Raw genomic sequence first — 11,906 nt, 5'->3', positions numbered from 1 at the left:
ACACACAGAGTATATAGTGTAATAGTTAAGATGACCTTGAGCAACCCCCTTCTGTTCAAGTGGAACAGTAGAAGTCAGTCACAGTACCGGGTAGCTCCCAGTTGATGTGAATTATGTGTAAACCCTAATTTCGGGAAATGGGGGGGGGGGGGGGGTGGGCTGAATTGCACTGTGTGTGTGTTTCATAACCTTGTGTTTCTCAACCCTTCTCTGAAACCCATTGCTACTTCTGTACTTACTGTACATCCTGTATGGTCACGGTGGGTGTCAAAGGGAAACGAAGTCCAACGAAGACACGATAAACAGGAGTGACAGGCAGAAGTCACAACACGACGACATAACATCATAACCTGCAAGTGAGTAAGTAGTCTGTTTATCACATTGTTCTCTCATGGCCCTGAAATCCATAATTTAATTAAAGTAAAGATAATCTAATAATGCATACATAGCTTATGTAGAAATAATAAATACCCTGAAGCCAATTCCTGTACAATATAACAGAATACACAACAGAAAAATGATACAATATACACAAACAAATGCTTTTTGTATCCTTCTTGGAAGTTGTATTCCATAGTGGTTCTCAAAGTGAGGTCCGGGTCCCTCAGGGGTCCTTGAGGGGGCTCCAGGGGGTCTCAGGCAAAAAAAAAGAGAGGAACAGTTGAACTAATCCCATGTTATACTCAAGCTATTTTGAGAAAGAAAAATCTTGATAAATGTATAAGATATTTTAACAAATCATCTCCTATGGGGGCTTCCAGGACAAAATACATTTGTAAAGGGGGTCCTTTACAAATGTTTGAGAACCACTTCTTGGCAATATTAAAGAGCTGTAGCTTTGTTTACCCTGTCCCATTTTAGAGATTTCAACCCAGACTGTCAATTATGGGTGTATGTCACCAGTGATTTTGAGTGCAGTACTTCTCCATTTTTTTTTCATCTAGTAAACTCTAATATTCCTATATTATTTTCCAGTTTTTAACAAATATAATATTTTTGATCACAGAACAATGTACAAGAACTCTTTGAGCACTAATGAGGAGCTTCGTCAGGGGGAAGGCCTCACCAGTGTCAACGGGCAATACAAGGCTATCTTCCAGGTGAGATATAGAACTATCAAGGTGTAATTAACAGGGTTGGCTTCATTCAAGAAAAAGGATGAACTTGTACACATTTTCAATAAATGACAGGAATTAATGAGAATGACAGATAGGCAATAAATATTTCCTGTTTTTAATTTGAGCGAATCAACTGTAATTTTAAATGAACTGTAACTTATCAGAAACTGATCAGAAACTGGAGGTATATTCTTAAGTGTTTGACCCCCCCCAACAAATCCCATTAGACACTTAACTAAAGCTTAATTCATACTCCTCCATTGTATGATGGTACAAGTGTTTTTCAAGTTAGTAGTTAGCTTGAACACATGTCAGCAAGCAACACCGTCGCACAATGTAGTAACTATACACTTTAGTCCTATTCAAAAAAATTATAATTTTAAATCAGTTTTACTATAATGACATACCTAAAATAGGGACACCAGGGTGGAAATGGTTAAGTTTGAAAGATACTCATACAAAGCACTTGTCCTTAACCCACAGACTGATAGTAACTTGGTCATCTATGAAGACAAGAAGCCTGACCAGAAGCCTAGCTGGCAGACAGACACAGCCCATAGCCTTGGGATACGCATCATTATGCAAGATGACATGAATCTGGTGATGTACACAGCGGACAGCAGACCAGTTTGGGCCACTAAGCAGAATGCTGGTGAACCACTATCCCAAAGGATGCGGCTTACTCTCACCAACCAAGGTCATCTGGAGGTCGACAAGGACGGGCTGAACATCTGGACCTCTGCCACTTCAAATGGCATCAAAATCTCATGAGTCACAGATGATACTGCCGGCAATAATAACCATGTAAACCCTATATACTTAGTAAAGTTTACCTGATTTGCCTTTTGGGTGAACTTAGGAAATAAATAAATGCTATGGTTACTTGTTGTACAGTTCCTATCAGCATTTATGTACTCTTAATTTGACAAAAATAACATGTAACATGTCAAATAACATGACAATGGTCTTTTTTCTTTTTTTTAGGTATTAAAAAGGTCTTAAGTCCTTAAATTGTCACTTCACTGTCATCTAGGGACCTTGCCAAAATCATGTGGAGACCCACCTGGGGGGTCCCGACCCACAGGTTGAGAACCACTGCAGTAGATCACATCACATGGACAAAAAAGTAGCTAAATTATCCTCCAAAGTATTAACATAAAACAATGAATTAAATGTAACTAAGGCACACAATGCAAGGAACTAACTCAAGGTAAACTTGTGCAATAATTCTCAAGTGCTGCTTGTGGAAAGTAATTGGAAACCTTAAAGTCATTACATTTAATAGGACAAAATAATGCATGAGCTTTTATTTGTGGGGTTAACCCCATCCATGCTGTAAAGTCCCACAACTACCAGCTCCTTCACACTTTTTCACGCACAACTCTTTAGATACAATAAGCTACTGTCGTAAATTGGAAATGAACCTGCAATGCAGGGAACTAAAATAAAATAAACCGACACTAGAGGTTATACTTTATATTAAGTTAAAATACACCACACACTATAATTCAAAAATAGTTCTAATTTAGAAAATCACACACACACACACACACACACACACACACACACACACACACACACACACAAAACAGAAAACAGCAGTAGACCATCTATATCAACATGCAGAGAGGGCCCTCTGCTGGAGATTATTTGCTGTCAGATATGTCTTGCAGTGTATCTCAACAAGTGGGTTAGGGCTCAAACATTGCCCGCAAGACAGGGTAACAAAAACAGCTAAATGGATACCAGTCAGTATATTTGTTACCAACTTCTAACTGATAATTCAGGATATGTTGCCCTAAAGAAATGGAGGAGTATGGTTCATGCAGTCTGCCAGCCCATCCAGATGGCAACAGATAAACATTGCCATTATGCATTATGCATTTTTTTTTACAGTATGCTTTTATACTATTTTTTTTATCTGGTTATGCTTGCTATGAATATTTTTTTAAAGATTTATATATTGAGTTTTGCGCTATTCATTCTTTCACTGTCTCTTAAAATGCGATTTCGTTTTCTGATGCGTGCAGACGGAAATGGCAAATAAAGAAATCTTAATCATCAGTGTGAGGAACTGTGCACATTTTCGCACCCAGCCATCCAGAGGTCAAGTTGTTTCAAGGAGTTTGAAGAATTTGAGTGCGGTCTCAAGAGAAAACCACAACTATAGAGACACACGGCCGGAAGCGGAAGGCCTACAAATTCACGCCCACTTTTGAGACAGCGCCGCTACTCGAGGTCCGTTAGAACGATGAACTGCAGCTCTCAATGCAATCTCTATGAGAGGCATTGTAAAATACCGTAATTTCACTGGTTAACTACTGAAGCAGTAGCGATTTTTTTTGTGTTCTAATAAAGTGTCCCATTTGTTTAATTTATCCTTTTTAATGTCCCATATCTGCCATCTCGATATACTACCCACAATATACTATAATATACTCCATCAGTATGTCAAAACCGCTAGCATCGGAGATCTAGAGTTTAAGTGGTCGCATGGTATATACGTCACGGACACATCCCTTGAGGTTTTCAATACCCAGAAAACTGGCGAAAGTGGCTGTTATCAAGATGTTTTGATCATTATCTCTGGAACAGAAGGTCCAATCTGCTCAGTTCAAAGCTTGTTGTATGCGTGACTTTGAGGACATTAAGCACGCATTGACACGTTTTCGGGTTATTTGTTTTTTTAGGGGAGGCGAGATCTTAGTTGGGCAGGCGACCGCCTGTCCAGCCTCTACAGTGGGTATGCCACTGGTCGCCGCTCGGTGCTCGTAAAGACAGTGATGTCACTGAAATGCGACAACTTGTCTGTCTGCCGTCTCGCCTCTGCTGTGTTAACATTATGGGTAATCCATTAAAGTGGCAAATTAAATGTGAAACACATCAACTATTAAGAAAACAAGATGATATGTTGACAAAGACACTCTATACATTTGGAAACATATTTTTATTTAAATCAATATCATCTCCAGTTAATGTAGGATATTTTAAAAGTAGGCTAATTCTCATATCCGCTCATAGGGATTGCATTGGCAGCTGCAGTTCATCGTTCTAACGGACCTCGAGTAGCGGCGCTATCTCAAAAGTGGGCGTGAATTTGTAGGCCTTCCGTTTCCGGCCGTGTGTCTCTACACCTCCTGCATACCACATCCCTGTCGGGTCGGGTGGAAACAGAGTCCAAAAGCATTACTTTTCAGGAAATGGAAAAAAGATACCAAAATGTATCCAATGTTATTGAGCTCTTAATACTTTTCATTGGTTCAATATTTATAAAACCCACAGACAGACTTAAAGGAGGAGTTCACCCAAAACAATTCTTATTTTCTATCAATTACACACCCCATGAAGCCTTGATTTCATGGATTTATTTTTGTTTTTGTGGCATTCCTAAAACAATAATTTGATGACCGTGTGTATTTCCGGTAGGAGACACAAATAATCTACTTTGTGTCTCCTACCGGATACATTAGCCGGTAGGAGACGGGAATCAAATTATTAGCTTAGGAATGCGACAAAACAAAAACGAATCCATGGATTCAAGGCTTCATAGGGTGTGCAATTGATAGAAAATAAGTCATTTTTTGGGTAAACTCCTCCTTTAACCACTTTCACTGTAATTTCTTTTCAAAAATAGCAAAGAAATTGATGATCTACGCTACTTTTGTGTGGCACTGTAGTTTGACAAAGACAAAGTGGGGCTTTAATTTACAAAAAAACATAAAAAGTTGACATACGGAGATAGGTTTCTGCCCGATAGCAACGATAGGCACACTTTCTTGGATGCACAGAGACAGTGGATCTGAGCGAAGTATGAAGTGGATGCAAATCCAGTCTCAGAATGCAGTGGTAATCTGTCTACCTCAGAACAGAACTGATGGACTGCTCCACCAGGGATGTAACAGTCACAAAGGGATGTAATCACAGTCACAACAAGTTATGTACAGCACATGGTTCTTTAAGTAGGGTCTAGGGACCCACAGGGGTTCTTGGGGGTCCCCAGCTAAATTAGTTTAACCCCTGACTGTATGAATATGGTACATCGGCTATTTGGAGAAGAAAAAAATGCTTTTGAAAAAAGTTTTATTTATGTTTTAACAAATATTTTATAAACAAGGTTTATTTTCAGTTTTCCATATACACAACTGAATTAAGCAATGCATTTAATGATGAACTGTACATTTTACATAATAAATTCAGCACTGAAATCAACAATTCCTCAACTCCAAACCCCCTCCACACCAGAATAGACACATCAACCTATTGACTCATTCTATTTTGCACCTCTTGAAACACACAATGTGGAGCCTTGTGGTAGATCTCCGCTACACAGTCCTCAAGTTTTTTAACAGCGTCCTTCACCTGTTGGATGCTGTCCTGGAACCTTCCCGTTCCATCCTTGGTCATCTTGGTCGTCTCTGCCATCCACTTCAGAATTCCATCCAGGAGCACCTGTGTCTCCTTCTGCTCCTCCAGCTCCGCCAGGAGGGCCTGTCTGCTACACACTTCTGCCTCATAGGCCCTATGGAGCTCTGCAATGGAAGACTCCAGCCTCAGCACCTCCTGTATGGAATAGGACCAAAGTCAAATAACATATCAGATTTTGTTACTTATAATACGGTCAATAGGACAGATACACGCACAGACACAGAAATTGTGAATTAATAGAAGGATATCAGTGTTCATGTAATTAGCCTATTTTGTATAACATGGAGTTGATGCGTTGTGATGTATGCATTATTTTCTTTTGCGTAAGGAGGTTATTTATGCATATGTGTGGTTACAGTATATAATTGTCTTGCTCATGTATGTTATTCTAAATGACACAGTACATAGCCATGTCACCTTTGACATTTACGCAATGTGTTGTGTCCCTTTTAAGAAACAAATGTTATATGTATTTGTTAGATGTAAATATTATTTACATACATAAACCAACCAACCAATTGTTGCTGGGGTTCATCGTCTGTGGTTGTAGGGAGGTACACAACAGTCTAGACTCTAGAGCATAAAGACTGACAAACTTTTTGAACACAGCGGATTTAAATGAGAATGTGACATGGACTGTGGGCCATAGCAGACCTCTCTTATATATCAGCAGAATGGAAGCTTCTTGGATCAAACACCATCCAAGTGAAGGGAGTTTGTCAGTTTGCCCCCTGACAAAACAGGCCATTAAAATATTGTATAAATGACATGACACCCTTTAGAGCTTAGAGCGTGCCGTACATCATGGTGTACTGTAAGGTCAGTCATATGCAGCATGCCATGTTTTTACCCCACTATAGATTTTAACGCCGATCTACAAGCTCGCCACGCCTTGTAGCGCGAGGCGTTGTGAGCTTGTAGACCGGATATTTTCACAATTTTTGCCTCTTTCTTATATTTTTTGAAAATGTGGCCAATGTTTGACCAGTTTTTATAGTCAAGTTTGATGATTACTTTTGATGCAGTAGGTCTTTTTTTCTTTTCTTGAGGTTTTAAAAAGATCCTAAAAGTCCTTAAATTGTCACCTCACCATCATCTCACCGCCCCAAAGTCATGTGGGAACGACCCACAGGTCGTGTGGTCATCAAAACGTACCTGTATGTCTTGGGGGTACTCTCGGTGTTGCTGGTCTTCAGCCAACAGGACGTTGGGTGGTATTGTAAGGCAGTTGTTCACCAGCAGCGTCTTCATCCTGTCCGCCAGACGCTGAAATCGTTTCTCTAGGAACTGCTGGAGGTTCTGGCTGCACTCCCTCGCCCTCCGCAGACGCACCTCCTCGCCGTCCGGCTCAGTGCCTTTGGTGGTCCGCCTCACACACACCCAGTGGTGGAAAAAGTATTCACATTTTTTACTTAAGTAAAAGTATCAATACTGCAATGTAGAAATACTCAGTTACAAGTAAAAGTCCAGAATTCTAAATTTACTTCAGTAAAAAAGTACAAATGTATTGGTATCAAAATGTACTTAAAGTACCAAAAGTAGAAAGTACTCATTATGCAGAATGTCTTTTCAAATGTGTAAATTGTATAAAAAAAATAGCAGATCTACAGCTCACAATGCGTTGTGTGTGGATCAGCTATTTTCAAATAGCCAAATGTATATAGGGCTGAAGTGGTTAATGCATGTTTTGTAACTTGCAAATGTACTTGAGTAAAAGAACAAAATAATTGGTATCAAAATGTTCTTGAAGTAGGCTACCAAAAGTAGAAAGTACTCATCAAGCAGAATGTCCCATTTCACAAGTTTTCAAATGTATAAAATCTTTGGAAAATAGCAGATCTACAAGCTCACAAGGCGTTGCGATGCGACACGTTGTGAGCTTGTAGATCGGCTATTTTCAAAAGGCCAAAATGTATATAGGGCTGAAGTGGTTAATGTAGGCTATGTTTTGTAATAATAATCTAAATCTACAAAGTAAGATTAACTTACTTAAGTTTTCAAATAATTGTAGTGGAGTAAAAAGCACAATATATATTTGCCTCTGAGATGTAGTAGTGGAGAAGTAGAAGTACTGAAAACTGGAAATACTCCAGTTAAGTAAAAAAAATACCTCAAAATTGTACTTAAGTAAATGTACTTAGTTACTTTACACCACTGCATAGTGCACACACCTTCTCCACGGCCAGTAGGATCTCGTACAGACTCTCGTGGAAGGCTCCACAGATCCTCATCATGCATGTCTCCGGGGTGAAACGGAAGAACTGGGCCTCGTACAGCTTCTTGTCGTCCATAACGTCCCTGTCCTCCTGGTCTCTGACTTGACGGCCAGCAGTAGCCATTTCAGCTGCAACCTCCCGTGTTGTTTCCATATTTGTTTCCCGCGCCATATTGAATCTTCTCCTCTCCAGCGTGCAAAAGTGACGCGGAACGTCATGACTAGTGTTGCCAGATTCTGCGAGAGAAACAAGCAACCACGTGTCTAGGAAAACAATCCCACAAGAAGAAACTTAGGCCATTGATTGATTGATTGAATACTTTATTTAGAAAAGACATGGAAACAGTACATGGAAGTGCAATTCACAATACAAGGTCCTCTAAAATGGATCGCTCATAAAAGCACAATGGCTTAGTTAAAATGAGATCCCCACGCACTGAAATCATGATGACATTTAAGAAAACAGACAAATATACACTACTATGCAGAACGTCATACAATCAGCTTACAAGTTACTGGTATGAAAAACAAGAAAGTACAATAGAATAGACAGTTCGAGGAGGAGGGGGGGGGGGGGGGGTAGGTTAAGACTTTGACAGGGGCCCGTTTAGAATTGCAGCCTCCTGAAGGTGTTCTTTTTAGGGCAGTTTTGAAAGTGAGTAGGATTTTACACTCCTTTACTCCTTTGTTATAGCATGAGAAAGAGTTCATTCCCTTGTTTGTGCAAAATCTGGGTTGAATATGATCAGTGGAGCTGCCTCTGGTGATGATTGTGGACATATCAATGTTGTGGTGAACCGTGTATCTTGTAGACCAGGCCATTGCAAGTTGCCGTACTCTGCCCTCAACCCTGAGCCATCCAACCCTAACAAAATAAGCAGGGGTTAGATGGGTTGTATGTTTGAGGCCAAGAAGTAGCCTTACCAGTTTGTTTTGGGATGTCTGGAGCCTTGTTTTTAAGGCCTTATAGTGGTGTTGTGATACCATGAGAAGCACGCATAGTCGAAATGACCTTGGATGAGGGCCCCTGTGAGAATCCTCAAGGTATTCTTACTGACTAAAGAGTTGATCCTATACAGAAAACGTGTTCTTTGATTAACCTTTTTGATGACTCTTTCTGCCATTTTATCACCGGAGAGGTTTGCCTCCAAGATGGAACCCAGGTAGGTAATTTCCTCCTTTCTTGTGATAACATCGTCACCTGCTTTGATTGTGAAGCTCTCAGCCTTGCTAAGGTTAACACTAGACCCAAAGAGAATGGATTCTGTTTTACCCAGGTGTAATGATAGTTTGTTGTCAGAGAGCCAGATGCGGACCGTATCGAGTTCAGAGCTGAGAGTTTTTTTCAACCTGCAGCCTGTCCCTGTCTGAGACCAGCAGAGCCGAGTCATCTGCGAACAGGAACAGGTTGCAGTCGCAAGCTGATGACATATCGTTCACATATATCAGGAACAGTAAAGGTCCTTGTATACTTGCTTGCGGAACGCCACAACTCACTGGGAGGGGGGGGGGGGTTCCGACAACCTGTTCCCTCCCCTCCAGATAGGATTTCATCCAGCTAGCCGACGTATCATCAAAACCTATTGCTTTTAGCTATATCATGCAGATTGGGTGATCAACGGTGTCAAAGGCTTTCATGCCACATCACTTCAAAACTTGCATCGGCTATTTGAAAACGGCTATTTGAAAGCGCTCTTGAGTTTGTACATTTGCTATTTTCAAAATAATCTTGGAAAAAAATCGACAAATGTGGAATATTTAACAACACAAATCTGGTAGGGTCCCTGGCACATAATATTTTCAGTCTGGAGTGCAGATAATTACATGAAAATGTTTGAGAACCATTGGTTTGAGCAACATTAGGAAACAAGCCCAGATAAACCACTACACTTTAGAAACGATTAACAAAGCCCAAATAAGCAACCGCACTTTAGAAACAATTAACAAAGCCCAAATAGCAACTACACTTTAGAAACAAGCCCAAATAAGCAACTACAGTTTAGAAACAAGCCCAAATAAGCAACAGCACTTTAGAAACAAGCCCAAATAAGCAACTACACTTTAGAAACAAGCCCCAAAAAAACGCAAACCAATATTTACAAGCAACTTTATAGAATAATAAGCCCAAAGTCGCTTATAATAAGCGGACATGGCAACACTGTCTTCAGCGCGCAAAAGTGACGCATAACGTCATGACGTTGCATTAAGTACGTACGCCACGAACGCCCACCCCTCCCTTCTTCTACCCAAAATGTTGTTTCTTTCTGATATGAATAAGCAAACATAATTCGTTTTATATAATGAGTTATATCAGTAATATGTTTTGCTAATATGAACAAAAATCTAAACTCGTCGTCTTTGAAAATGTAACTGTAAACAGACAGTACATTTAAACCAAAGTATTTGTAACTCAAAAAATAAGAAAGGTGCAAAAGCTGTCCATCATTAAGTTGTTTAATTTTTTTCTCAAATCACCCCTTGCTTCTGATATTATATTGTCTGCCCTTGTCGTATTATTTACAAGTTTGTAGATCTGCTAATTTAGCTACATGTAAGAAAATAAATACATGTTTTACAAAATAGGGATTGGTTGAAAGTGGTTTAATACTTGTTGTTTAATGTTCTTTTCATAGCTCTATGGTTTAATGCAGTGGTATACTAAGTACATTTACTCAAGTACTGTACTTACAATTTTGAGGTATTTTTTACTTTACTGGAGTATTTACAATTTTCAATACTTTTACTTCTACTCCACTACATCTCAGAGACAAATATTGTACTTTTTACTCCACTACAATTGTTTGAAAACTTTAGTCACTAGTTACTTTGAAGATTTTTTATATTATTACAAAACATACATTAACCACTTCATCCCTATATATACTTGGCTATTTGATAGCCATTACCAATCTAAAAGCCATGTAGTTGTAGATCTGCTATTTTCAAAAGATGTCTTTATATGCCGCACTTGTGAAATGGGACATACATAATGATACTGCATAATGAATACTTTGGTACGTTTACTCAAGTAAACTTGTAATACCAAACTTGTACTTGTAACAGACTATTTATTGATACTTTTACTTAAGTAAAACATGTGAGTACTTCTTCCATCACTGGTTTAATGTCTTCTTATGTTTGTATGTGTTTTCTTTATTGTCAATAAAGATGTATTTAAAAAGAAGAAAAAAAGAGGCATGCGCGCGCGTTCTTCAAGGCTGTAGATTTATGAGAATAGCAGCAGATCTACAAGCTCACAACCCGTAGTGGACGCAACGCGAAATGAGCTTGTAGATATGCTATTCTCGTCGCGCGAGACGAACATAGTTGAATCGGGCTTCACTTCACACACGGTGTTGCCATGTCCGCTTATTATAAGCGACTTTGGGCTTGTTTTTCTGTAAAGTTGTTTGTAAAATATTATAGTTGCGGGTTTGTGTTTTTTTAGGCTTGTTTCTAAAGTGTAGTTGCTTATTTGGGCTACTTTCCTAAATGTTGTTTAAACCAGTGGTTCTCAAACATGTTCATTATAAGGAAACCCCAAAATTAATGTATTTGTCCATGGACCCCCATCTGAAAACATTTTGTGCCAAGGGACCCTCGTACCAGATGTGTTGTTAAAATGTTTAAAAAAATATTCCACATTTTCTACAAGATTTTTTTTTTAAATGGCAGATCTACAAGCAACTGTGACGCATTGTGAGTTTGTAGATCTGCCATTTTCAAAAAGCTGATAAAGGGCTCATGTAGGCTTGTCGCTTCTTTTGGGCTTGTCTTCATATACCTGGTTGCTTATTGTTTCCAGTGGTGTAACTGTAACGTAACTAAACTACATCTCAGAGGCAAATATTATAATTTTACTCCACAACAATTATATGAAAGATGCATTGTGAGCTTGTAGATCTGCTATTTTCGAAAGATATTTTTCCATTTGAAAACTTGTGAAATGAGACAAAAAAATAAGTACATTTTGATACCAACACTTTTGTACTTTTACTCAAGTAAATTTTTAATTCCGGACTTTTACCTGTAACAGAGTATTTCTACATTACAGTATTGATATTTTACTTACCGTAAGTAAAACAAAACATGTGAGTACTTTTCCCACCACTGCCTGGTTGCTTGTTTCTCTCGCAAAATCTGGCAAC

The 11,906-nt window shown here is 39.1% G+C and overlaps 1 protein-coding gene and 1 long non-coding RNA gene across 2 annotated transcripts; one reads left to right on the top strand and one right to left on the bottom strand.

The window, feature by feature from the left end:
* The first annotated feature begins 279 nt into the window (after positions 1-279).
* Positions 280-2,000, top strand: LOC308086726. The gene is made up of 3 exons (XR_013933267.1): positions 280-360; positions 1,007-1,100; positions 1,602-2,000. It is a non-coding gene; the product is annotated as an uncharacterized lncRNA (long non-coding RNA).
* Positions 2,001-5,253: 3,253 nt separating this feature from the next.
* mis12 (MIS12 kinetochore complex component) lies at positions 5,254-7,936 on the bottom strand. The gene is made up of 3 exons (XM_080429971.1): positions 7,716-7,936; positions 6,699-6,924; positions 5,254-5,678 (listed from the first exon to the last, which is right to left on the bottom strand). The coding sequence occupies exons 1-3, from the start codon at positions 7,928-7,930 to the stop codon at positions 5,376-5,378; spliced, it is 744 nt and encodes a 247-aa protein (XP_080286097.1). The 5' UTR covers positions 7,931-7,936; the 3' UTR covers positions 5,254-5,375.
* Positions 7,937-11,906: the final 3,970 nt, after the last annotated feature.

This window comes from Gymnoscopelus braueri (genome assembly GCF_963280865.1).
Source record: "Gymnoscopelus braueri genome assembly, chromosome: 1".
NCBI lineage: Eukaryota > Metazoa > Chordata > Actinopteri > Myctophiformes > Myctophidae > Gymnoscopelus > Gymnoscopelus braueri.
This window is presented reverse-complemented; position numbering and strand designations above follow the sequence as displayed.